The sequence below is a fragment of the Oncorhynchus clarkii genome, chromosome 12 (assembly GCF_045791955.1).
Source record: "Oncorhynchus clarkii lewisi isolate Uvic-CL-2024 chromosome 12, UVic_Ocla_1.0, whole genome shotgun sequence".
Classification (NCBI taxonomy): Eukaryota; Metazoa; Chordata; class Actinopteri; order Salmoniformes; family Salmonidae; genus Oncorhynchus; species Oncorhynchus clarkii.
Genome location: NC_092158.1, coordinates 87,377,033 through 87,403,709, shown reverse-complemented (window position 1 = coordinate 87,403,709; position 26,677 = coordinate 87,377,033). Strand labels below are relative to the sequence as shown.

General features: G+C 42.3%; 1 protein-coding gene across 4 annotated transcripts; it reads left to right on the top strand.

Annotated features, from left to right (window-relative positions):
• Nucleotides 1-4,612: 4,612 nt before the first annotated feature.
• Nucleotides 4,613-18,493, top strand: LOC139421579 (luc7-like protein 3). 4 transcript variants are annotated; one of them, XM_071172621.1, is made up of 10 exons: nucleotides 4,613-4,868; nucleotides 9,508-9,614; nucleotides 10,083-10,227; nucleotides 10,383-10,460; nucleotides 12,863-12,967; nucleotides 13,136-13,297; nucleotides 13,533-13,867; nucleotides 15,019-15,179; nucleotides 15,921-16,156; nucleotides 17,866-18,493. In XM_071172621.1, exons 1-9 carry the CDS (start codon nucleotides 4,770-4,772, stop codon nucleotides 16,121-16,123), a joined length of 1,395 nt encoding a protein of 464 aa, XP_071028722.1. In that variant the 5' UTR covers nucleotides 4,613-4,769; the 3' UTR covers nucleotides 16,124-16,156; nucleotides 17,866-18,493. The 4 variants fall into 4 exon arrangements, with proteins under 4 accessions (XP_071028722.1, XP_071028721.1, XP_071028720.1 ...); XM_071172620.1 differs by having other exon boundaries at nucleotides 13,530-13,867; XM_071172619.1 differs by having other exon boundaries at nucleotides 10,380-10,460.
• The last annotated feature ends 8,184 nt before the right edge of the window (nucleotides 18,494-26,677 follow it).

Here is a 26,677-nt window from a genome sequence, read left to right as displayed (position 1 = left end):
TGGCAGATGTGTTGCTACCTACCCTTACCACCTGCGGGCGGCCCATCAGGAAGTCCAGGATCCAGTTGCAGAGGGAGGTGTTTAGTCCCAGGATCCTTAGCTTAGTGATGCGCTTTGACGGTACCATGGTATTGAACACTGAGCTGTAGTCAATGAATAGCATTCTCACATAAGTGTTCCTTTTGTCCAGGTGGGAAAGGGCAGTGTGGAGTGCAATAGAGATTGCATCATCTGTGGATCTGTTTGGGTGGTATGCAAATTGGAGTGGGTCTAGGGTTTCTGGGATAATGGTGTTGATGTGAGCCATTACCAACCTTTCAAAGCATTTCATGGTTACGGATGTGAGTGCTACAGTTCTGTAGTCATTTAGGCAGGTTGCCTTTGTGTTCTTGGGCACAGGGACTATGATGGTCTGCTTGAAACTGCTATTACAGACTCAATCATGGACATGTTGAAAATGTCAGTGAAGACACCTGCCAGTTGGTCAGCACATGCCCGGAGTACACGTCCTGGTAATCCGTCTGGCCCCGCAGCCTTGTGTATGTTGACCTGTTTAAAGGTCTTATTCATGTCGGCTACGGAGAGCGTGATCACACAGTCGCCCGGAACAGCTGATGCTCTCATGCATACCTCAATGTTGCTTGCCTCGAAGCGAGCATAGAAGTGATTTAGCTCTTCTGGTAGGCTCATGTCACTGGGCAGCTCGCGGTTGTGCTTCCCTTTGTAGTCAGTAATAGTTTGCAAGCCCTGCCACATAAGACGAGCGTCGGATCCGGTATAGTATGATTCAATCTTAGTCTCATATTGACGCTTGGCCTGTTTGATGGTTTGTCGCAGGGCATAGCAGGACTTCTTGTAAGCTTCCGGGTTAAAGTCCCGCACCTTGAAAGCGGAAGCTCTACCCCTTAGTTCAGTGCGAATGTTGCCGGTAATCCATGGATTGTGTTTGGGGTATGTACATACAGTCACTGTGGGGATGACGTCCTCAATGCACTTATTGATAAAGCCAGTGACTGATGTGGTGTACTCCTCAATGCCATTGGAAGAATCCCGGAACATGTTCCAGTCTGTGACAGCAAAACAGTCCTGTAGTTTAGCATCTGCTTCATCTGAACACTTTTTTAGAGACCGAGTCACTGGTGCTTCCTGCTTTCATTTTTGCTTGTAAGCAGGAATCAGGAGGATAGAGTTGTGGTCGGATTTACCAAATGGAGGGCGAGGCAGAGCTTTGTACGCGTCTCTGTGTGTGGAGTACAGGTGATCTAGAATTTTTTTCCCTCTGGTTGCACATTTAACATGTTGATAGAAATTTGGTAGAACCGATTTAAGTTTCCCTGCATTAAAGTCTCCGGCCACTAGGAGCGCCGCCTCTGGTTGAGTGGTGTCCTGTTTGCTTATTTCCTTATACAGCTGACTGAGTGTGGTCTTAGTGCCAGCATCTGTCTGTGGTGGTAAATAAACAGCCATGAAAAGTATAGCTGAAAACTCTCTAGGTAAGTAGTGTGGCCTGCAATTTATCACAATATACTCTACTTCAGGTGAGCAAAATCTAGAGACTTCCTTAGATTTTGTGCACCAGCTGTTGTTTACAAATATGCACAGACCGCCACCCCTCGTCTTACCGGAATATGCTGTTCTATCCTGCCGGTGCAGCGTATATCCCGCTAGCTGAATATCCATGTCGTCATTCAGCCCCGATTCCGTGAAACACAGGATATTACAGTTTATGATGTCCCGTTGGTAGGATATTCGTGATCGTACCTTGTCTAATTTATTGTCCAATGATTGCACGTTGGCGAGTAGTATTGACTGTAACGGCATCTTTCCCAGTCGCCTTCTCTGGGTCCTGACCAGGCATCCAGATCTTTGTCCTCTGTACCTGCGTCGCTTCCTCTTGTAAATAACGGGGATGTCGGCCCTGTGGGGTGTTTGGAGAATGTCTTGTGCGTTGCCCTTGTTGTAGAAATAGTGTTATTTGGATAGTGTTATTTGTCGAGAGAAATGTCTTAAGTCTAAAGAAATAGGATGAATTATTTTCTCCCTCCTAAATCCATTTTTTTCCTAGATCTAATAAAGGCTCCTTCTGCTTTTAATCTATATATATTATCAAGTTTATTTAATCTCTATATAATATCCAGTTTATTTAATCTATATATATTATCCAGTTTATTTAATATATATACATATATATATTATCCAGTTTATTTAATCTCTATATATTATCCAGTTTATTTAATATATATATATTATCCAATTTATTTAATCTCTATATGTTATCCAGTTGATTTAATCTATATATATAATCCAGTTTATTTAATCTATATTTATTATCCAGTTTATTTAATCTCTAAATGTTATCCAGTTTATTTAATCTCTATATATTATCCAGTTTATTGAATCTATTTATATTATCCAGTTTATTTAATCTCAATATATTATCCAGTTTATTTAATCTCAATATATTATCGATTTATTATCCAGTTTATTTAATCTCTATATAATATCCAGTTTATTTAATCTATATATATTATCCAGTTTATTTAATATATATATATATATATATATATATATTATCCAGTTTATTTAATCTCTATATATTATCCAGTTTATTTAATATATATATATTATCCAATTTATTTAATCTCTATATGTTATCCAGTTGATTTAATCTCTATATGTTATCCAGTTGATTTAATCTATATATAATCCAGTTTATTTAATCTATATTTATTATCCAGTTTATTTAATCTCTACATGTTATCCAGTTTATTTAATCTCAATATATTATCCAGTTTATTTAATCTCTATATATTATCCAGTTTATTTAATCTCGATTTATTATCCAGTTTATTTAATCTCTATATAATATCCAGTTTATTTCATCTATATATATTATCCAGTTTATTTAATCTATATATATTATCCAGTTTATTTAATATATATATATTATCCAGTTTATTTAATCTCTATATATTATCCAGTTTATTTAATATATATATATATTATCCAATTTATTTAATCTCTATATGTTATCCAGTTGATTTAATCTATATATATAATCCAGTTTATTTAATCTATATTTATTATCCAGTTCATTTAATCTCTACATGTTATCCAGTTTATTGAATCTATTTATATTATCCAGTTTATTTAATCTCAATATATTATCCAGTTTATTTAATCTCTATATATTATCCAGTTTATTTAATCTCGATTTATCATCCAGTTTATTTCATCTCTATATAATATCCAGTTTATTTAATCTATATATTTTATCCAGTTTATTTAATCTATATATATTATCCAGTTTATTTAATATATATATATATATTATCCAGTTTATTTAATCTCTATATATCATCCAGTTTATTTAATTTATATATATTATCCAGTTTATTTAATCTCGATATATTATCCAGTTGATTTAATCTCTATATATCATCCAGTTTATTTAATCTCGATTTATCATCCAGTTTATTTCATCTCTATATAATATCCAGTTTATTTAATCTATATATCTTATCCAGTTTATTTAATCTATATATATTATCCAGTTTATTTAATATATATATATATATATATATATATATATTATCCAGTTTATTTAATCTCTATATATCATCCAGTTTATTTAATTTATATATATTATCCAGTTTATTTAATCTCGATATATTATCCAGTTGATTTAATCTCTATATATCATCCAGTTGATTTAATCTATATATATCATCCAGTTTATTTAATCTCGATATATTATCCTGTTTATTTAATCTCTATATATTATCCTGTTTATTGGATCTATATATATTATCCAGTTTATTTTGTAACTCAATCAGTTCTATCTTCTCCTCTCCTGGCTGGGGACCTCTGAAAAAGGCAAGTTATCTTAATGATCACCTTTTCCTCCTCAGCTCTTGTGGCCTTAGCAAGATTACTACCATATTTTCAAAGGGATTTGGACACCTCAAATGAAAGAGCTCCCAGATTTTGCAATAAGATTTTTCTTCAAAAGCCCTTCCCAAAAGTGTGAAAGCAGATCTTTAACCTCAAACTTAACTATATCATTATTTAATAACGAGCTATTTAGCTTCCAGTATGAAGCTCTACCAAGGTTAGTATAGGGGGTAAATATTTTGATATCAATGTGCGAGGTGATTTGTAGATCAGTCAGTCGGCAGACGCCTGCAGTCATTTTGATGCTCTCCAACACGGCCTCTGTCTTCCATCTGCTCTTGTAAACAATCACTGAAACATGGAAATATGGCGGTGTGGGAACAAAAAGTTAAATTGATACACACCTTTATAGGGTTAGGGTTAAGGTTCCCACACAGCCATATTAAGGTTCCCACACAGCCATATTTCAGTATATATAATATATCGGTGATATGAAAGATAAGATCCTTATGCTTCTAAAACCTCACTGCAAGCGATGGTAGTTAATTTTCAGACCAAGCGTCAGGGCTCTTAATAAACCCCCATACAGAATACGCCTTCGCCCAATAACTCGTATGTGGGAGTCATGATGATCAAGGGCTAGTGGGGGAACAAGAGTGGATGTTACAGGACATCCTAGCAGAGGGTGGCGTAATTTCTCATTCAGCGGCGGGTTCAGGTTCCGCACACGGATGCACAGTGGGTAGCGACTGTTGCTGAATGCGAACGGCTGCCATTTTGATCTGAAATAACTAGGATCTGTGTTTCTTTGGCGCAATAATAAATGGTTTAACTTAGTAGATACAATAGCTTTTTGCTTTCAGTTTTGACGCAAAATGCTTTCCGCAGCCCAGTTACTCGATGAGTTGATGGGTCGAGACAGAAACTTGGCCCCCGACGAGAAACGATGCAACGTACGCTGGGACCACGAGACCGTAAGTTAGCCACTTTGTTAGCTTTAGCCAGGTCGCTGGAAACAATTTCGTCCGGTTCTTGTTTTCAGTGAGTCGTTTTATAGGTAGGTAGCTAGCAAACTGACGTTGATATTGATGTGTTTGCTTAAACGTAATAGCTGGCTACATTACATGATGCTCGCTAGCTAACAGCATCCTAACTAGCTATGAACTAACGACCGCCAGGGTCGGGTGTTAGCTAGCTAGGTAGTAAGTTAACGCGTTAGCTACAATTGAGGACAGCATGTTCCTCTCAGGCCCAACCCCCTGACCCACGAATCCGCATTCAACATTTAAACTAACGAGCAACACTGGCCCTGTACTATATATAGCTCGCTAGATAATGTTATATAGTAGTTAATGAGTAACTTCGCCAAAGACAACATACGAGTTTGCTAACGACGGCTAGCTACAGGTCCACTGACAACTGGGCTAGCTGGTTTGCTTAAATAAAAACAAGTGGGTACTTTTAACGTTATTTGCAGACATCAGCCGAATGTGAAACCGTAATGGAGAGACACTAACGTTAGGTAGCTGCGAATTTCAGTCAACATTGACATTTGTATTGGCTCAAAGTTAGACATTAGCTAGCTTAGTAACCTATGTCGTTGCATGAGTCTTGAGTCAAATCACATTTTATTGGTCGCATACACATATTTAGTATCTGTTATTGCGGGTGTAGCCAAATGCTTGTGTTCCTCCTAGCTCCAACAGTGGAGTAATATCTAACAATGTACACATCTAAAAAGTAATGTAACATGCAGTGCATTCGGAAAGTATTCAGACCCCTTGACTTTTTCCACATTGTTACATAACAGCATTCTAAAATTGATTAAATTGTTGTCCCCTCAATCTACACACAATACCCCATAATTACAAAAATGTTATTTTTTTTGCAAATGTATTAATAATTTAAAAAAACGAACATTTACACAAGTTTTCAGGGCTCCTGAGTGGCGCAGCGGTCTAAGGCACTGCATCTCATCTCAGTCCCTGGTTTGAATCCAGGCTGTATTACATCCGGCTGTGATTGGGATTCCCATAAGGCGGCGCACAATTGGCCCAGCGTTTTCCTAGGCCGTCATTGAAAATAAGAATTTGTTCTTAACTGACTTGCCTAGTTAAATAAATAAATAAAATAAGTATTGTGGCCTTTTACCCAGTACTTTGTTGAAGCACCTTTTGGCAGCGATTACAGCCTCAAGTCTTCTTGGGTATGATGTTACAACCTGTATTTGGGGAGTTAATCCCTTCAATGCAGATCCTCTCAAGCTCTGTTAGGTTGGATGGAGAGCTTTGGCTGGGCCACTCAAGGACATTGAGGCTTGTCATGAAGCCACTCCTGCGTCTTCTTGGCTCTGTGCTTAGGGTCGTTGTCCTGTTGGAAGGTGATCCTTTGCCCCAGTCTGAGGTCCTGAGCGCTCTGGAGTTGAGCGGTGCCTGCTTTCCCCCAGACGTGACGCTTGACATTCAGGCCAACGATTTCATCAGACCAGAGTAGCTTATTTCTCATGGTCTGAGTTAGGGATGCACAATATATCGGTGAACATATCGGAATCAGCCAATATTAGCTAAAAATGCCAATATCGGTATCGGCCCGATATCTAGTTTCACACCAATGTCAAAGCTGTCGTGCATATCTATATAATGTAGGTAATGATGTAATGACACCACGTAAAATGTTGTGCAGCACAGCATCCCTAACCGAGCCCACAATGTCTGCTGTGTGGATCGAGCAGTCAACAAGTTGAGCAGTCATTTGAAAGAGTAAGACATTTTCAGTGAGACAACTCAAAGGCAAAATCCATTAAAGCCAAGATAATGGAATTCATTGCTCTTGACAATCAACCGTTCTCTGTCGTGGGGTAGTTGGCTTTCGCCGACTGGTCGAGCACCGGTACACACTACCAAGCGCGATATTTTTCAGATGTTGTCCTACTGGAGTTACACAGTAATAGCATCACTGCTGTTAGCTTCACGACATACATAAATTTAGGAGATGTTTATGTTTTTGCTATCTTTCAAAGATAATTCATACAAATCCAAATAACTTGACAGATCTTCACCGTAAAGGTTTTAAACACTGTTTCCCATGCTTGTTCATTGAACCATAAATAATTCATGAAAATGCTCCTGTGGAACGGTCGTTAAGACACTAACAGCTTACAGACAATTGGGTCACAGTTATGAGAACTTAGGACACTAAAGAGGCCTTTCTACTGACTCTGAAAAACACAAAGAAAGATGCCCAGGGTCCCGGCTCATCTGTGTGAACGTGCCTTAGGCATGCTGCAAGGAGGCATGAGGACTGCAGATGTGGCCAGGGCAATGAATTGCAATGTCTGTACTGTGAGACGCCTCAGACAGAGCGACAGGACGGACAGCTGATCGTCCTTGCAGTGGCAGACCACGTGTAACAACACCTGCACAGGATCGGTACATCCGAACTTCACACCTGCGGGACAAGTACAGGATGGCAACCACAACTGCCCGAGTTACACCAGGAACGCACAATCCCTCCAACAGTTCTGACTGTCCGCAGTAGGCTGAGAGAGGCTGGACTGAGGGTTTGTTGGCCTGTTGTAAGACAGGTCCTCACCAGACATCACCGGCAACAATGTCGCCTATGGGCAAAAACCCACCGTCGCTGCACCAGACAGGTTTGGCAAAAAGTGCTCTTCACTGACGAGTTGTGGTTTTGTCTCACCAGGGGTGATGGCCTGTACTCTGGATCTGGATCGATTTGGAGGTGGAGGGTCCGTCGTGGTCTGGGGCGGTGTGTCACAGCATCATCGGACTGAGCTTGTTGTCATTGCAGGCAATCTCAACGCTGTGCATTACAGGGAAGACATCCTCCTCCCTCATGTGGTACCCTTCCTGCAGGCTCATCCTGACATGACCCTCCAGCAATGCAATGCCACCAGCCATACTGCTCGTTCTGTGCATGATTTCCAGCAAGACAGCAAAGTCAGTGTTCTGCCATGGCCAGTGAAGAACCCGGATCTCAATCCCATTGAGCACGTCTGGGACCTGTTGGATCGGATGGTGAGGGCTAGGGCCACCCCCCCCAGAAATGTCCGGGAACTTGGTGTAAGGGCGGAGTAACATCTCACAGCAAGAACTGGCAAATCTGGTGCAGTCCATGAGGAGGAGATGCACTGCAGTACTTAATGCAGCTGATGGCCACACCAGATACTGATGTTTACTTTTTAAATTCTGGTTAGTGTGTGTAACCTTTTTATTGAACTAGGTAAGTTAGTTAAGAACAAATTCTTATTTACGATGACGGCCAAACTCGGACGCCTCTGGGCCAATTGTGCGCTGCCCTATGGGACTCCCAATCACGGCCGGATCTGGTAGAGCCTGGATTCATACCATGGACTGTAGTTACGACTCTTGCACTGAGATGCAGTGCCTTAGACCGCTGCGTCCGTGTGTGTCTTAACTATTTAACTGAACTAGAATGCTTAAAAGCCTACTAAAATTTTAAATATCTTATCGGTATCGTTTTATTTGGCAAGGAAAATATCGGATATTGGTATCGGTCAAAAATGTCATATCGTTACATCAGTAGTCTGAGTCCTTTAGGTACCTTTTGGCGAACTCCAGACGGATTGTCATGCGTCTTTTAATGTTTAGTGGCTTTCGTCTGGCCACTCTATCATAAAGGCCTGATTGGTGGAGTGCTGTAGAGATGGTTGTCCTGGAAGGAACTCTGGAGCTCTGTCGGTGACCATGGGGTTCTTGGACACCTCCCTGACCAAGGCCCTTCTCCCCGACTGCTCAGTTTGGCCGGGCGGCCAGCTCTAGGAAGAGTCTTGGTGGTTCCGAACTTCATCCATTTAATAATGGAGGCCACTGTTCTTGGGGACCTTCAATTCTGCAGACATTCTTTGGTACACTTCCCCAGATCTGTGCTTCAACACAATCGACAATTCCTTGTTTGGTTTTTGCTCTGAAATGCACTGTCAACTGTGGGACCTTATATAGACAGCTGTGTGCGTATCCAAATCATGTCAAATTAATTTAATTTACCACAGGTGGACTCCAATCACATTGTAGAAACATCTCAAGGATGATCAATGGAAACATGATGCAACTGAGCGCAATTTTGAGTCTCATAGCGAAGGGCCTGAATGCTTATTTAAATAAGGTGTTTCAAATTTTTTTTGTGTGTATTTTTATGCAACATTTTCTAAACCTGTTTTTGCTTTGTCATTGTGGTATTGTGTGTAGATTGAGGGGATTTTCTGTTCACTTAATCAATTCTAGAATAAGGCTGTAACGTTACAAAAAGTGAAGGGGTCTGAGTACTTTCCTAACGCACTGTGTGTATGATGGGCCAAATGGTTACCTCTAAAATATATTAGAATTGGCATTGTTACCAAAGCAAAAGTCACTAGCTACTAATTTGGTTCATCAGTGAGATTAGGCTAATCAATGTTTGAAGATGCATGTTTGATAGAAGATCCATGTTGCATTTCCCAACCAGTTTGCAAGCAACATTTTTGGCAGGCCCGGCATTGAAGAGGTTTTGGGTTTTGTGGCTTCTTATTTCCCAAAATCATGCAACTGTTGGCTCACTAATGACGTGGCTTATCTTTTCTCCCTTCCCTTGCAGACCTGTAAGTACTATCTCTGTGGATTCTGCCCTGCAGAATTATTCACAAACACCCGGTCTGACTTGGGTCCCTGTGAAAAAATCCACGATGAAAACCTTAGGAAAATGTAAGTTTGACCTTTTTTTCCCCATCACTTTTTGTTGTTTGTGTTATAATTAAGTAATAAGGCCCGAGGGGTGTGGTATATGGCCAATATAACATTCATAACCAGTTTATAATAGCAATAAGGCCCAAGGGGGGTGTGGCATATTGCGAATATACCACGTCTTACATCTGTTCTTAGGGACGACACAACGCAGAGTTCCTGGATACAGCCCGTAGCCATGGTATATTGGCCATATACCACACCCCTTCAGGCCTTATTGCTATTATAAACTGGTTGCCAATGTAATTAGAAAGGTAAACAAGTAATTTTGTATTATACCTGTGGTATATTTAAGCAATAAAACCTGGGGGGTGTGGTATATGGACAATATACCATGACTAAGGGCTGTCCTTAAACTAGTATCACATGTCTATAGCGTATAACATGGAATTACAGGTGTATAACCCTTTTCATCCCTATGTGCACCAGGTATGAGAAGAGCTCCCGGTTCATGAAGGAGGGCTATGAGAGGGACTTCCTGCGCTACCTGCAGTCTCTCCTGGCCGAGGTGGAGAGGAGGATCCGCAGGGGCCACGCCCGTCTAGCCCTGTCGCAGGCCCAGCAGGCCGCAGGAGTAAGAATATATATAGATATACTCAGTCAATGCCCATAGGTTCGCCACTATAGAGAACACAGAACTCAACATGGAAACCTAGGCCAACCCTTGTATTCGGTTTGTCATGTTCATCAATGTTGTTAGATTATGCTGACTGGACCTTTCTCCAGCAGGGGCCTGGTGGTCCTGTGGGGAAGAACGAGGAGAAAGCTACAGTCCTGACAGAGAAGATCGAGGACCTAGTCATGCAGGTGAGCTGCCTGGGTTTACTAAAACATTACATTCCTCCATTGAGCACAATTACAGTTGAAGTCGGAAGTTTACACTTAGGTTGCAGTCATTAAAACTTGTTTTTCAACCACTCCACAAATGTCTTGTTTACCTCTCTAGGGTTCGTGGGACGCTAACGTCCCACCTGACCAACATCCAGTGAAAGTGCAGGGCGCCAAATTCAAACAACAGAAATATCACAATTAAAATTCCTCAAACATACATGTATTATACACCATTTTAAAGATAAACTTGTTGTTAATCCCACCACAGTGTCCGATTTCAAAAAAGCTTTACGGAAAAAGCACACCATGGAATAATCTGATTACAGTGCTCAGAGACCAAAACAAGCAATACAGATACATGTTATGGAGTCAACAAAAGTCAGAAATAGCATTATAAATATTCACTTACCTTTGATCTTCATCAGAATGCACTCCCAGGAATCTCAGTTCCACAAATGTTTGTTTTGTTCGATAAATGTCCAAATACCTCCTTTTTGTTTGCATTTAGTACAGTAATCCAAATGCGCAGGCACTAGGTCCAGACAATGTCAAAAAAGTTATATTACAGTTTCTTAGAACATGTCAAACGATGTATATAATCAATCTTTAGGATGTTTTTATCTTAAACCTTCAATAATGTTTCAATCGGAGAATTCCTTTGTCTTTAGAAATGAAAGGGAACGGAGCTAACTCTCACGGGCACACGCCTGACTGAGCACATGGCCTTCTGGCAGACCCATGACTCAATCAGCTCTCATTCTCTCCCACCTCACAGTAGAAGCCTGAAACAAGGTTGTAAAGACTGTTGACATCTAGTGGAAGCTTTAGGAAGTGCAATATGACCCCACAGACCCTGTATATTGGATAGGCAAAAACTTGAAAACCTACAGACCTCGGATTTCCTGCTTGCTGGTTGGATTTTTTTCTCGGGTTTTTGCCTGCCATATGAGTAATGTTATACTCACATACATCATTCAAACAGTTTTAGACACTTCAGAGTGTTCTATCCAAATCTACTAATAATATGCATATCCTAGCATCTGGGCCTGAGTAGCAGGCAGTTTACTCTGGGCACACTTTTCATCCGGATGTGAAAATACTGCCCCCTACCCCAGAGAAGTTAACAGTTTCTGGAGAGACCTGAAAATAGCTGTGCAGTGAAGCTCTCCCTCCAACCTGACAGAGCATAGTTTTGGCAAGTCAGTTAGGACATCTACTTTGTGCATGACACAAGTAATATTTCCAACAATTGTTTACAGACAGATTATTTCACTTATAATTCACTATCACAATTCCAGTGGGTTTACAGAAGTTTACATACACTAAGTTGACTGTGCCTTTAAACAGCTTGGAAAATTCCAGAAAATGATGTCAGGGCTTTAGAAGCTTCTGATAGGCTAATTGACATCATTTGAGTCAATTGGAGGTGTACCTGTGTATGTATTTCAAGGCATACCTTCAAACTCAGTGCCTCTTTGCTTGGCATCATGGGAAAATCAAAATAAATCAGCCAAGACCTCAGAAAAAATGTAGACCTCCACAAGTCTGGTTCATTATTGGGAGCAATTTCCAAACGCCTAAAGGTACCATGTTCATCTGTACAAACAATAGTATGCAAGTATAAACACCATGGGACCACGCAGCCGTCATACCGCTTAGGAAGGGGACACGTTCTGTCTCCTAGAGATGAACGTACTTTGGTGCGAGAAGTGCAAATCAATCCCAGAACAACAGCAATAAACCCTGTGAAGATGCTGGAGGAAACGGGTACAAAAGTATTTATATCCACAGTAAAACGAGTCCTATATCGACATAACCTGAAAGGCTGCTCAGCAAGGAAGAAGCCACTGCTCCAAAACCGCAATAAAAAAGCCAGAGTAGGGTTTGCAACTGTACATGGGGACAAGAATCATACTTTTTGGAGAATTGTTCTCTGGTCTGATGAAACGGAAATAGAACTGTTTATAGTGGTATATAGTGGTGATCCTAACTGACCTAAGAAATAACTTTTACTATAATTAAATGTCAGGAATTGTGAAACTGATTTTAAATGTATTTGGCTAAGGTGTATGTAAACTTCTGACTTCAACTGTACATGGACCCTACACTACCGTTCAAAAGTTTGGGGTCACCTAGAAATGTCCTAGTTCTTGGTCCAATAAAATTACATCAAATTGGTCAGAAATACAGTGTAGACATTGTTTGCTTTTATTTTTTCTTTCAAAAACAAGGACATTTCTAAGTGACCACAAACTTTTGAAATGTAGTGTACATGCATCCATCATGTGAAGGCCTACATTCATGCAGGACACATACTCTGGAGTGAGTAAGTTGTTTTCTATGTCAACAAAGTTGCCGTTTGTATGTACTGTGTTCAGATCGAGGAGTTGGGCTCTGAGGGCAGAGTGGAGGAGGCCCAGGGGATGATGAAACTGGTGGAACAGCTAAAGGATGAGCGAGAGCTGCTCAGCTCCACCCCCTCGGTGAGTTACTCCCGGTTCTTTCTCACTCCATCAGCATTGAGATCAACTCAGTTATCTATTTAGTAAGCCTTTAGTATGAATTCAATACTGTGAACACCCGGGGAGGAATGCATTTTTGGTTGAAAGTACTGTACTTGTAAAACTAAAAGTTATCCTGATTGATTCCAGACGATTGAGACCTTTGCGGCCCAGGAGAAACAGATGGAGGTGTGTGAGGTGTGCGGGGCGTTCCTCATTGTGGGAGACGCCCAGTCCCGGGTGGATGACCACCTGATGGGCAAGCAGCACATGGGCTACGCCAAGATCAAATCCACTGTGGAGGAGCTCAAGGTAAGGTTTGAAGGATTGTTCACTCCCAAGTCAATGTTTGTTTGTCAAGATTCCATATATGCCATTTGTTGTACTGTATGCTTTAATACCCATGAAAAGGAAGTATAATTTAATCATTTTGACTGTTGCTGTTTTGAAAGACCAGTATGTTGATATTGCTGATGCAGAAAAACATTCGGTCATATAATTTAATTGTTCATCATGAATGATGAATGAATGATTTTCTGTTAAGGAGAAGTTGAATCGGCGATCCGAAGACCCCGCCGGAGAAGACAAGGGAGAGCTAGAAAGCAAGGACTGGGAGCGTGAGAGGGAGGAGAGGGAGACTAAGCGCAAGTTGGAAGAGGAGGAGAAAGAGAAGGAGAAGGAGAAAGAGCGCGAGAAGGAGAAGGAGAAAGAGAGGGAGCGAGTGAAGGAGCGGGAGAGAGAGAGGGAGCGAGAGAGGGAGAAGAGAGGAAGGAGGAGCCACTCGAATAGCCGCCACTCCAGCCGGGCGTCGGACCGTAAGAGGAGTCGTTCCCGGGAACGCCGGCGGTCCAGGAGCAAGGAGAGGGAGCGCAAACGTAGCAGGTACTGTACTGTATGGCACGTAGACTAGTCTTATGGCTGATTCACACTATAGGTCGACCCCCAACTGTACTGTGCTGGCTCGTTCATTTTCCTTTCAAATGGTATTTTCCAGCACGGTCCCAGCAACTACGGTGGATGCTTAACCCATAAGAGTCTAAGCTGGGGGAGGGGGTCTACTAAGCTATAAGGAATTGTGTTAAGGTCATACCAAATATTATTTTGCTATTTGATTTGGTATTTTAAGACTCCTTGTATCACACTTTCTTAAAATAAATGTTAAACATATTTGATGAAAACATTTTTTGGCCTTACTCCTATTAGCCTATACAAACGCATTGAATAACAGATTCACTACATGGAAAAACAAATGGTCCCAAAAAGACATCTGAAGGTAGTTTGTACTGAAGTGTCTGTCCTACATTGAGAGATTATTATTTTATTTTTAAACATGTATTTAACCCCTTATTTTTTCCAATTAACAGTCCATATATACTTCCATAAATGTTTTCAACTGGTACCGGTGGTCCTTCAGACCAGTCTTGAGGCCTTAGAGCAGAACAACAGACATGTTCTTGAGGCTCACCTTTTACATATTAGTGTGTACCCCAAACTGTTTGGATGCTACAGACAGAAGTTGGCAGTTTGGCTGTAATGACTTCTGACGAGTCCCAAGACGCTTGTGGGGATCGTAGAGCAAAACGGAGAACACCATCGTGTTCATGCCAGTCTCATCTTTCCATAGAGGGGTCATAGTAGTTCGGACGCTACAGACGATTTTGCGAGAAGAGTGATTTTTCGGGATGTCTCATGGTCTGACAAACACCGCATCACTGCAGATGCAGAAGTGTTAACATAGGTGGATGCAGTGGATTGAGACACATCCATTGCAAAAACAACATATCTCTACCTTAATCTGAAATATTTTTATGGAGATATTATTATTATTATTATGCTAATTAGTTTTCCGTGGGGTGCGGACATCGACCTTAGGGGGTTAACCAGCCCAGTACAGTTCTGCCTGGCCCTATAATGTTAATCAGGTATCACAGTTCATGTGTTTGTGAAAAACTCTCACTCGTTGAACGTTCCACTGCTCTGCTCTTGAGTGTGTCGTGGATTAACATGTTCCTGTGTCCTGTGTTTTTCCACAGAAGCCGGGACAGGGACCGGGAGAGGCGGCGCAGCCGGGAGCGTTCGGACAGGAAACGGCGCTCCCGCAGCCGTGAGAGGAAGAGGTCCCGCAGCTCGGAGCGCAAGTCTCACCGCCACCGGAGCCGCAGCCGGGACAAGGACAGGACGTCCAGAGACAAAGGTGAGACATGGGACAAAAGTTGTCAAACACATTTAGAATAATCACAACTCAGATCTTGCAGGTTTCTTGCAGCAATAGCAGGTTTTTTTTCTGAATCTAAAAGGGGCTTAGGTGGTGGACGTGGCAATGCGTGCGGTCCATCCGTCGGCGTGGCTGAATTTTAGAGAATATTTTAGAGGCGGTGTAGAGAAATGTTTGAATTTAAGTGAATTTCTTAGTTATACAAATTTCCCCATTGAGCTGCGAGAAAATGTTTGTTTTAAAGCTAATTTCTTGCAATTCTATTCATTTTGCCATTGCTAATGCGGTGCTCTTTTACTCAAACATAAAATCAATACTGCTAAATTCATATTTTTTAAATTCTCCTCGACTGTCTAGCTTTTCTTTTGGTGATTGTTAGATCTCAAAGACTACCATTTCTTTCCCTATTATTTATTCTAAATACTCTATTTGGTTTGTCGTTTAAGTTTACACCGAAGCGGTTTCCATCCCTAAAATTTACAGATTGGACTTAGGTGGCCTGAAAAACACTTAGGCGGCCCGCCCAAAGATTTAAACGGCAGAAAAATCCCTGACTAGACCTTTTACCCACGTTTGGTTTAGTGACTCCACACTTGTGATTGAGCTGGTGATGCAACAACATTTGGACCATAATGGTCCCTACTGAATTCAGTGTGATCTGAAGTGTGTCCTACTCTAGAAGTCTTTGTCATGACTGTTTCATACCTCCATCCCTCCCAGAGCGTAAGGAGCCGGAGGAGAGGAGAAGCAGCTCCAAGAAGGACGAGGTGTTAGAGGATGACAAGCCTTCCTCTGACGTGGCCAAGCCTGGGCCCGTGGAGACTGAGGCTCCTGCCTCCACTCTGGGCCTGGCCCTTCTGGCCAGGGTCAACGGGGCTGCTCAAGACGAACTCCATTCTGAAGGTGACACTCAGTCCAATTAAAACTGATCTGATAGGACCTCAGATCAGGCTCAGGTAAGTGCGCCCTCCCCCGTCATCCTGGCTCTCAAAACACACACCCCTCCCCCATCTTCCCTCTCAAACCTCCCCCTCCTGTTCTCCTCTCCCCCTGTTTACTTTCAGTTCTATTGCCTTTGATTTGTATGTTGTATCTTTATCCTGTTGTTTTGGATATAGTGCATCGTAAGTATGCACTGAAGATGGAGCTAGACCGATGATGAGAGAAGAAGGTAGAAACAGAGGTCACAAAGCCCAGAGGGAAAGACCAGTGTAGTCCTGAAAAACATACCTGGAGGTACCCCTCGTTTTGTATCGGTTATATACATGCATACATATTATATATCTCTATATTTGGTCTATTGGACAAAAATCTCTTCTAAATTTAAATCCAAGCATTTCTTTCTGCCTGTATTGCCTCTTGTATATTTTTTTTCTCTTCAGTGATGGTGGCAGTAACCATGTCTTTTAATATGTCGATTTTCATAGCCTATGGAATTAAATTAAATTAAATTAAAGTGACTGTTTGTCTAGAAATGTGGACATGTATCCACACATAGACACACTGCATTTTACAGATACTTTAAGTAAAGTGAAGCTATATATGGAAGGATCCATACTATTTCTTTGACCTACTGAATGCACAGTCTAAAACCATTTTTTCTCCCACTGCCATGGATATTGTGTTCTATATACAGCTCTCTGTTCTCTGATATGTATTGTAACACAGTGTGTTGGTTAGCATTGGGCTGATGATGGAAGGGTAGGGGTTAATGAATGATTGCAGCTGACTTCCATACCTCACACAGCGTTGGTGTTGAGTGAGTGAGCGACCTCATGAAAGAAAAAGGCAAATTAATAAACCCTCAAGGATCAAACTGTCAAACTATTCAGGTACTCACCCAGGTACTCCTTTCTCTACCCACATCCATTTCTACTGAATGCTGTTGCCTGTGAGCTTACTGCTCTTTATCATGACTAAAGCTTGATGTGTATTGTTTTTTGGTTTCTCCTTTGCTTTTTTTGGTGTTTTTTTCATCTTTTAAAGGTTGTTTTGAAGTATTTATTATCAGGAAGTGATGATGATGATGATAAGAGGTACAGGTGAACTTGTTTGATATCCTCCAGCTGTCTAGTTTAATTAGATGTGGTACTTATTAGTGGACCTGCCTTTCAGGACTTCATTGACTTTGAAAGTGTACCAATTTCTATTATTTACATGCTGTTAATTGAAAACACTTAATTTTGGCCCATGTTTGATATTGATTGTTATATCTATCATCCAACTAACATTCCTCAGTTTAGGTTTGTCTACAGTTCATTTTATGGTAAAGGGGATATCAAGCAGGTTCCATAATCTCAAAATAGGATGGTTAAAGCTTTTAAAGTTGAGTTCTATTGCCTTATACTGTGTCCCAAACTGAGTGTGAAGAGCAGGGCGGCCATCGTCAGCTAATGTCCACTAACATTAAAGGGCTGTTGGAGAAACGTCCACAAAATTCCAGGATGTTCCCTGCTCCAAAAATGCAATTTAGTTTTCCCCAATGTTTGCTAGTGTTAGTTTTAGTTTATTTTCCAGTTCGTTAGATTAGTTACCATTCCTCTGTGACATGTCTATAGGGGGATTTCTGTATGTATAGTTGATGATAACAGCTTGTGGCTGCTACAAGCTGTGTTACCAGGATCTTTGCTAATGTGTCACCTCTTTGACCGTTTGTGCACCCCAGGGGACGCTGGGAAATCTGGAGGAGGAAGATCTGAAGACCACCTGTCGCTCCACCCTGAACCTGTCTCTGCGCTGCTTAAAACAAGGTGAACCACAGATGTAGTGGCTTATTAAAACAACTGTGACATCTAAATCACAACAAAAGACACGTGTGTAAAGGTGCCCTCTATTGTCCTCCTGTTGTTTTTTTTGGAAGATCACATTTTTAGCGCAGGACCAGACATTCTTCATTCAGTTTTCTGTTGTATTTCTTTCCTTCATCGTTTCTGATATAAAGGACCTTGTCTAGTAGCTGCTGAGGTAGAATGGTACATTAAGGCTTTTATCTATGTTCTGTTGCTCATGCAGTTTAGGACAAATAAAAACCGTGCTTGTTTTGGTTTGTAATGTCAGGTTTCCACTCTTTCACGGTTTGACTTTTTTTGGGAAATCAGTTTGGGAAGTGTTTGTACAATGTTAGTCAGGAGCATCTCTTTCTCTCCTCTCTCCTTCCCACCCACCAGATCTCACACCCACTGACTGATCTCTCTAGCCCTTACTGTAAAATATAGTGAGATTTGAATTGATCTTTTTTTGTTCTGATTTTTAAACCTGTTCATCTTGATCAATAAAAAGAGAGCTTGAATGATGTCTGTGGATTTGTTTGCCTCTTGTGTTAGGAGTGCTGATTTAGGGTCAGTTTGGCCTTTTAAGTCTTAATAAATAAGAGGTTGGAACTGATCCCGACAACAGCATTTCTACTCTGAGATGCTTTGTGAATACAGACCCCGGCTCATTAGAATCTACTTCGAGGATGAGCCCCACTGGCTCTGTATAAAACCCAGAGATTTTCATTCATCAACGGTAGCTGACTCTCACTCCATCTTTGTCTCTTTCACTTGCTCTCTCTTTTTGGGACGGCAGGTAGCCTAGTGGTTAAGCAACTGGCTAGGTATTCCCTGTCTACCATCCAGCAGCAAGATGGGAGCTAGATAACTGAGGGAGTTTGGTCTGATTATGGTCCTAATAAGGATGCTTCACTAGCCTCTCGCCCTTCCCTGGATCACACTTTAGGGCCGACCTAAACCCCACTGTGCTGGCTCAGCAACTATAGTGAATATAACTTCTAGTGAATGTGTAACGAGGCCAGCCCCATTAGCCTAGTTTGGCTTAGTCGCGCCTTTTTATTGGTGTGATTTCGGCTTTTCAGTCTCAGAACTGACCTTGTCAACCCAGCAGGCAATTAGACAACGCAGCGGGCGTTTCTAGACATGATCAGAGCAGTGTAATTAATAATTAAGGGTGGTGGGGTCAGTGTACAGGCTGGGTTTGTGCCTGCCTCCTGTGGCTGGTCTGAGTGACCACTGGAGCCCAGCCAACTGCTTAAGGATTAGTGCCAAGGTCCAAGTGATTGTACTGGGTGTAGACTGCACCTGCCTCTTACAGAGGGGAATTGGGTCTAGGGCTTGGAGCTTGTAGCCCGATTGATGATAAATCGTGATTAGGGCCAAAAGGTTTCCCAAACCAAGTGACCTGCAGGCCATAAAGTATTAGCAATTGAGAATATTTGATTAAACAATTCAAAACCATATCTAATAACACTATCATTAAACACTGATAGCAATGGTTTTATCACAGAGACAAGGGCCGGAATCATAAACTCAGCGAAAAAGGGAAGGTCCCCTTTTCAGGACCCTGTCTTTCAAAGATAATTAGTAAAAATCCAAATAACTTAACAGATCTTCATTGTAAAGGGTTCAAACACTGTTTCCCATGCTTGTTCATTGAACCATAAACAATTAATGAACATGCACCTGTGGAACGGTTGTGAAGACACTAACAGCTTACAGATATGAAAACTTAGGACACTAAAGAGGCCTTTCTACTGATTCTGAAAAACACCAAAAGAAAGATGCCCAGGGTCCCTGCTCATCTGCGTAAATGTGGCATAGGCATTCTGCAAGGAGGCATGAGGATTGCAGATGTGGCTAGGGCAATGAATTGCAATGTCTGTACTGTGAGACGCCTAAGACAGTGCTACAGGACGGACAGCTGATCGTCCTCGCAGTGGAAGACCACGTGTAACAAAACCTGCACAGGATCGGTACATCCGAACATCACACCTGTGGGACAGGTACAAGATGGCAACAACAACTGCCCGAGTTACACCCGGAACGCACAATCCCTCCATCAGTGCTCAGACTGTCCGCAATAGGCTGAGAGAGGCTGGACTGAGGGCTTGTAGGCCTGTTGTAAGGCAGGTCCTCACCAGACATCACCGGCAACAACGTTGCCTATGAGCACAAACCCACTGTCGCTGGACCAGACAGGACTGGCAAAAAGTGCTCTTCACTGACGAGTCGCGGTTTTGTCTTACCAGGGGTGATGTTTGGATTCGTGTTTATCGTCGAAAGAATGAGCGTTACACCGAGGCCTGTACTCTGGAGCGGGATCAATTTGGAGGTGGAGGGTCCGTCATGATCTGGGGAGGTGTGTCACAGCAGCATCGGGCTGAGCTTGTTGTCATTGCAGGCAATCTCAACGCTGGGCATTACAGGGAAGACATCCTCCTTCCTCATGTGGTACCCTTCCTGCAGGCTCATCCTGACATGACCCTCCAGCATGACAATACCATACTAGCCATACTGCTCGTGCTGTTCGTGATTTCCTGCAAGACAGCAATGTCAGTGTTCTGCCATGGCCAGCGAAGAGCCTGGATCTCAATGTTCGGGAACTTGCAGGTGCTTTGGTGGAAGAGTGGGGTAACATCTCACAGCAAGTACTAGCAAATCTGGTGCAGTTCATGAGGAGGAGATGCACTGCAGTACTTGATGCAGCTGGTTGCCACTTTTGATTTTGACCCCCCCCCCCCCCCTTTGTTCAGGGACACATTATTCCATTTCTGTTAGTCACATGTCTGTGGAACTTGTTCAGTTATGTAAATACAAATATTTACATGTTAAGTTTGCTGAAAATAAATGCAGTTGACAGTGAGAGGATATTTCTATATAGTCTATATACAGTACCAGTCAAGTTTTGACACACCTACTCATTTTCTTCATTTGTACTATTTTATACATTGTAGAATAATAGTGAAGACATCAAAACTATTAAATAACACATGGAATCTTCTAGTAACCAAAAAAGCATTAAACATTTTATATTTGAGATTTTTCAAAGTAGGCACTCTTTGCCTTGATGACAGCTTTGCACAGTCCTGGCATTCTCTCAATCAGCTTCACCTGGAATGCTTTTCCAACAGCTGAGCACTTGTTGGCTGCTTTTCCTACACTCTGCGGTCCTACTCAAACCATCTCAATTGGGTTGAGGTCGGGGGATTGTGGAGGCCAGGTCATCTGATGCAGCACTCCATCACTCTCCTTAATGGTTAAACAGCCCTTACACAGCCTGGAGGTGTGTTGGGTCATTGTCCTGTTGAAGAACAAATGATAGTCCCACTAAGTGCAAACCAGTGGTAGCCATGCTGGTTAAGTGTACCTTGAATTCTTAATAAACCACTGACAGTGTCACCGGCGAAATACCGTCACACCATGCTTCACGGTGGGAACCACACATGTGGAGATCGTCCGTTCACCTACTCTACGTCTCACAAAGTCACGGCGGTCGGAACCAAAAATCTCAAATTTGGGCTCATCAGACCAAAGGACAGATTTCCACCGGTCTAATGTCCATTGCTCGTGTTTCTTGGCCAAAGCAAGTCTCCTTAGTGGTGTCCTTTAGTAGTGGTTTCTTTGCAGCAATTCGACCATGAAGGCCTGATTCACGCAATCTCCTCTGAACAGTTGATGTTGAGATGTGTCTGTGACTTGAACTCTGTGAAGCATTTATTTGGACTGCAATTTTGAGGCTGATAACTCCAATGAACTTATCCTCTACAGCAGTGGTAACTCTGGGTCTTCCTTTCCTGTGGCGGTCCTCATGAGAGACAGTTAACTCTAATGAACTTATCCTCTACAGCAGTGGTAACTTTGGGTCTTCCTTTCCTGTGGCGGTCCTCATGAGACAGTTAACTCTAATGAACTTATCCTCTACAGCAGTGGTAACTCTGTGAATTCCTTTCCTGTGGCGGTCCTCATGAGAGACAGTTAACTCTAATGAACTTATCCTCTGCAGCAGTGGTAACTCTGGGTCTTCCTTTCCTGTGGCGGTCCTCATGAGAGACAGTTAACTCTAATGAACGTATCCTCTGCAGCAGTGGTAACTCTGGGTCTTCCTTTCCTGTGGCGGTCCTCATGAGACAGTTAACTCTAATGAACTTATCATCTGCAGCAGTGGTAACTCTGGGTCCTTTCCTGTGGCGGTCCTCATGAGAGACAGTTTCATCATGATGGTTTCTGTGTCTGCACTTGAAGAAACTTTCCAGATTGACTGACCTTCATGTCTTAAAATAATGATGGACTGTAATTTCTATTTGCTTATTTGAGCTGTTCTTGCCATAACATGGACTTGGTCTTTTACCAAATAGGGCTATCTTCTGTATACCACCCTTGTCACAAAACAACTGATTTGCTCAAATGCATTAAGAAGGGAAGAAATTCCATCTTCAATGCCCTTGCTGATAGAAGGTTTTCACTCAAAATCTCACGATACATGGCCCCATTAATTCTTTCCTTTACACGGATCAGTCGTCCTGGTCCCTTTGCAGAAAAACAGCCCCAAAGCATGATGTTTCCACCCCCATGTTTCACAGTAGGTATGGTGTTCTTTGGATGCAACTCAGCATTCTTTGTCCTCCAAACACAACGAGTTGAGTTTTTACCAAAAAGTTCTATTTTGGTTTCATCTGACCATATGACATTCTCCCAATCTTCTTCTGGATCATCCAAATGCTCTCTAGCAAACTTCAGACGGGCCTGGACATGTACTGGCTTAAGCAGGGGGACACGTCTGGCACTGCAGGATTTGAGTCCCTGGTGGTGTAGTGTATTACTGATGGTAGGCTTTTTTACTTTGGTCCCAGCTCGCTGCAGGTCATTCACTAGGTCCCCCCGTGTGGTTCGGGGATTTTTGCTCACCGTTCTTGTGATAATTTTGATCTCACGGGGTGAGATCTTGCGTGGAGCCCCAGATCGAGGGAGATTATCAGTGGTCTTGTATGTCTTCCATTTCCTAATAATTGCTCCCACAGTTGATTTCTTCAAACCAAGCTGCTTACCTATTGCAGATTCAGTCTTCCCAGCCTGGTGCAGGTCTACAATTTTGTTTCTGGTGTCCTTTGACAGATCTTTGGTCTTGGCCATAGTGGAGTTTGGAGTGTGACTGTTTGAGGTTGTGGACAGGTGTCTTTTATACTCATAACAAGTTCAAACAGGTGCCATTAATACAGGTAACGAGTGGAGGACAGAGGAGCCTCTTAAAGAAGAAGTTACAGGTCTGTGAGAGGCAGAAATCTTGCTTGTTTGTAGGTGACCAAATACTTATTTTCCACTATATATATATATATATATATATATATATATATATATTCTGTTGGTGGCGAAAATTTGTATCATAATTTAAAATGGAAAAACTCAGTGTTGGAAGTGTTTTTTGTATCAGTTCATTAAACCATGATTTATGCAATGCACCGTTTAAAGGCAATGTATTCTAGGTAAACACTGCAGATGTGGCCTGGATTGAGTCCCGGCCAAGGTTGTAAATTTGAAGACTGAAATGTCTTGGTAAAGCTCCCATACAGGTTCTGAAGTCTGGCTCTACTACATTGGCCCTGGTCCACAGAGTTAAAGGCTGTGGTTGACTCTCCTCTGCAGCACAATACAAGTGGTGATGAGAGCAGGTGTGCTGCAGTTTGGAATGGAACGTCTGTGTCTCTTTCAACTTGTTTCACTGCTATGCTTTAACCTCGGCAGAGTATGAGTAAATAGTATTTCAATTCTGTTTTAGTGGTCAGATCACTGTTCTCCAGAAAAAAGTAAAGGACCAAATTGCATTGCTGTTGTAAAACAGCCTACATGTAAATGTGATGTCACAAGAGCTTTACCAGCCCAGAGGCTCCAATGCAACATCATGCTTAGTGTCATCTTCCTGTTTGAAGTAGTCGTGTATGTGCTGGTTGTATTACCCAATATTTGCAGCAGGGGTCAGTGTGTAACTGCGCTGTGTCACTTTTACCCCAAAGGCTTTTGATGTGCCAGAACACGAGAGGGGAGTGTGTGTGTCTGCTAGTGAGTGTCGCACAGTCATTTACACACACACACTGGATCATTGAGAATAAGATCACTGACATTTGACCAGTGTCACACACACTACTGTATGTCAATAGCCTGCTATTTCTCCCACCTCAACCTTTCTGTATGTCAATAGCCTGCTATTTCTCCCACCTCAACCTTTCTGTATGTCAATAGCCTGCTATTTCTCCCACCTCAACCTTTCTGTATGTCAATAGCCTGCTATTTCTCCCACCTCAACCTTTCTGTATGTCAATAGCCTGCTATTTCTCCCACCTCAACCTTTCTGTATGTCAATAGCCTGCTATTTCTCCTACCTCAACCTTTCTGTATGTCAATAGCCTGCTATTTCTCCTACCTCAACCTTGCTGTATGTCAATAGCCTGCTATTTCTCCTACCTCAACCTTTCTGTATGTCAATAGCCTGCTATTTCTCCCACCTCAACCTTTCTGCATGTCATTAGGACCCTGGTATTTCTCCCACCTCAACCTTTCTGCATGTCATTAGGACCCTGGTATTTCTCCTACCTCAACCTTTCTGCATGTCATTAGGACCCTGGTATTTCTCCCACCTCAACCTTTCTGCATGTCATTAGGACCCTGGTATTTCTCCTACCTCAACCTTTCTGCATGTCATTAGGACCCTGGTATTTCTCCTACCTCAACCTTTCTGCATGTCATTAGGACCCTGGTATTTCTCCCACCTCAACCTTTCTGCATGTCATTAGGACCCTGGTATTTCTCCCACCTCGACCTTTCTGCATGTCATTAGGACCCTGGTATTTCTCTTACCTCAACCTTTCTGCATGTCATTAGGACCCTGGTATTTCCTCAGTGAGCGGGGCAGAAAGAGAGAACAGAGAAAGCGGGAGAGGGGACAGTCATGAACAAGTGAAAATGACAGGGAGCGATAGAAAAACAAACGGAGAGAGTCAGCCGGATGTGAGGCATAAATAACTTGAGTGAAAAAGGATAATGGGGATGGATGGTCATCTCTCTGCCTTCCCTCTTTCTCCTCCTTCCCTCCCTCTCCCTGTCACCTGCACACACATAGTCAGTAGTGTACAAGTGAAGGTTGAGTGGGAGAGCCGTCCATAGATTGTATCAGAGGGCCATTCATCAAGTGACAGTAAAAGCAGTAATGCAATGTCACTCGACTGTCTGTCTAACGACCCTGACTCCATCTCTCTCTCACACACACACACACACACACACTATGTCACCTGTCAGTCATCTAGTAGTGAGGCCAGAGGACTCTCCTCCAGAGTCATGTATTACCTTTCGTCTGAGGCTGCTGTTCCACTACTACCCATTATCACATATCATTATCACTTGTGCCTGTGAAACAGCTGGCCTACTCTTGCACATAAGGCTTTTAAAACCGACTGACAAGTAAGATGTGCAATAATGCTACATTTATTGTAAAAGGGCAAGATAAACCAGGTAAAAATGACAAAACGGATGGCTAAAACAGTGGCTCACCATACACACACACAATAATCTCTCAAACAATAACACACTCTCTGTTAAAAGCGGTTCCTTCAATAATTTGGTCTGAGGGACCACACCTGTGTTCAAACAACAACTCAATTAACTATCCAATAAGGAGCTACATAATGAATTAACACAGAAGAGGTGCAGCTATAATATTGCATGGAATGATGAATGGTTATCATGATAGGGATTCTGCATACATTTAGTTTTATCCAATAAAGCAATAGACACAATTAAAACAATGTCCTTGTAGTGAAGGGCTTACTCCTTCACACTTAGTACTGTAACACATGGTGGATAGAGCATGAAAGTACACCCTCTGTCTCACACACACAAATGAGCATTATTACCACTTAATACCATTAGTAGTGTAACATAATGGTGGAGTGAGACGGAGCAGTAGAGAGAGAGTCCTCAGGACACCAGGTGATGGTAAGAGGCTGTAGGTGATGTTTACTGTACTGTTCCTCTGTCATAGTAACACAGCAGAGGAGACTGGTTGCAGAGGAGACTGGTTACAGAGGAGACTGGTTTGCAGAGGAGACTGGTTACAGAGGAGACTGGTTTGCAGAGGAGACTGGTTGCAGAGGAGACTGGTTACAGAGGAGACTGGTTACAGAGGAGACTGGTTACAGAGGAGACTGGTTTGCAGGGGGGACTGGTTACAGAGGAGACTGGTTACAGAGGAGACTGGTTACAGAGGAGACTGGTTACAGAGGAGACTGGTTGCAGAGGAGTCTTGATACTGGGGAGACTGGTTAGATAATAGAGGTTAGATAAGTGTGTGTGTGGTACTGTTACTACTGCTCTTTTCTGAATTCCCCTCCCTGCCCCCCCCTTCTCTTTCTCCTTCCCTCTAAGCAGATGGCCCCTCCACAGGAATCAGGCCCCACACAGGCTCTGAGTAAAAGCCCAGCAGCTCTCTGTTTCTCTCTGCTCCCTCCCTCTTTCCTTTTTCATTAGCTTTCTTTCTCTCTGTGTGTTTTTGCTGCGTTTGCAGTCCTGCCTGCCTAGCCATAGCTCCAGAGCCAGGAGCTGCGGAGGCAGAGAGGGAGGAGAGGCAGCCAGTGAGTGGAGTCCAACCCAGCTTCAAAGCCTCGTTGTGGGCTTGATGCTCAGGATGACATCCTCCCTCCAGCCGCCTCCACTCCT

Coding starts and splice junctions, on each gene's coding strand:
- LOC139421579 (XM_071172618.1), top strand. CDS start 4,770: ATGCTTTCCGCAGCCCAGTTACTCGATGAGTTGATGGGTCGAGACAGA. Junction 10,461..12,862: donor TCGAGGACCTAGTCATGCAG/GTGAGCTGCCTG, acceptor TACTGTGTTCAG/ATCGAGGAGTTGGGCTCTGA. Junction 13,868..15,018: donor AGGGAGCGCAAACGTAGCAG/GTACTGTACTGT, acceptor GTTTTTCCACAG/AAGCCGGGACAGGGACCGGG.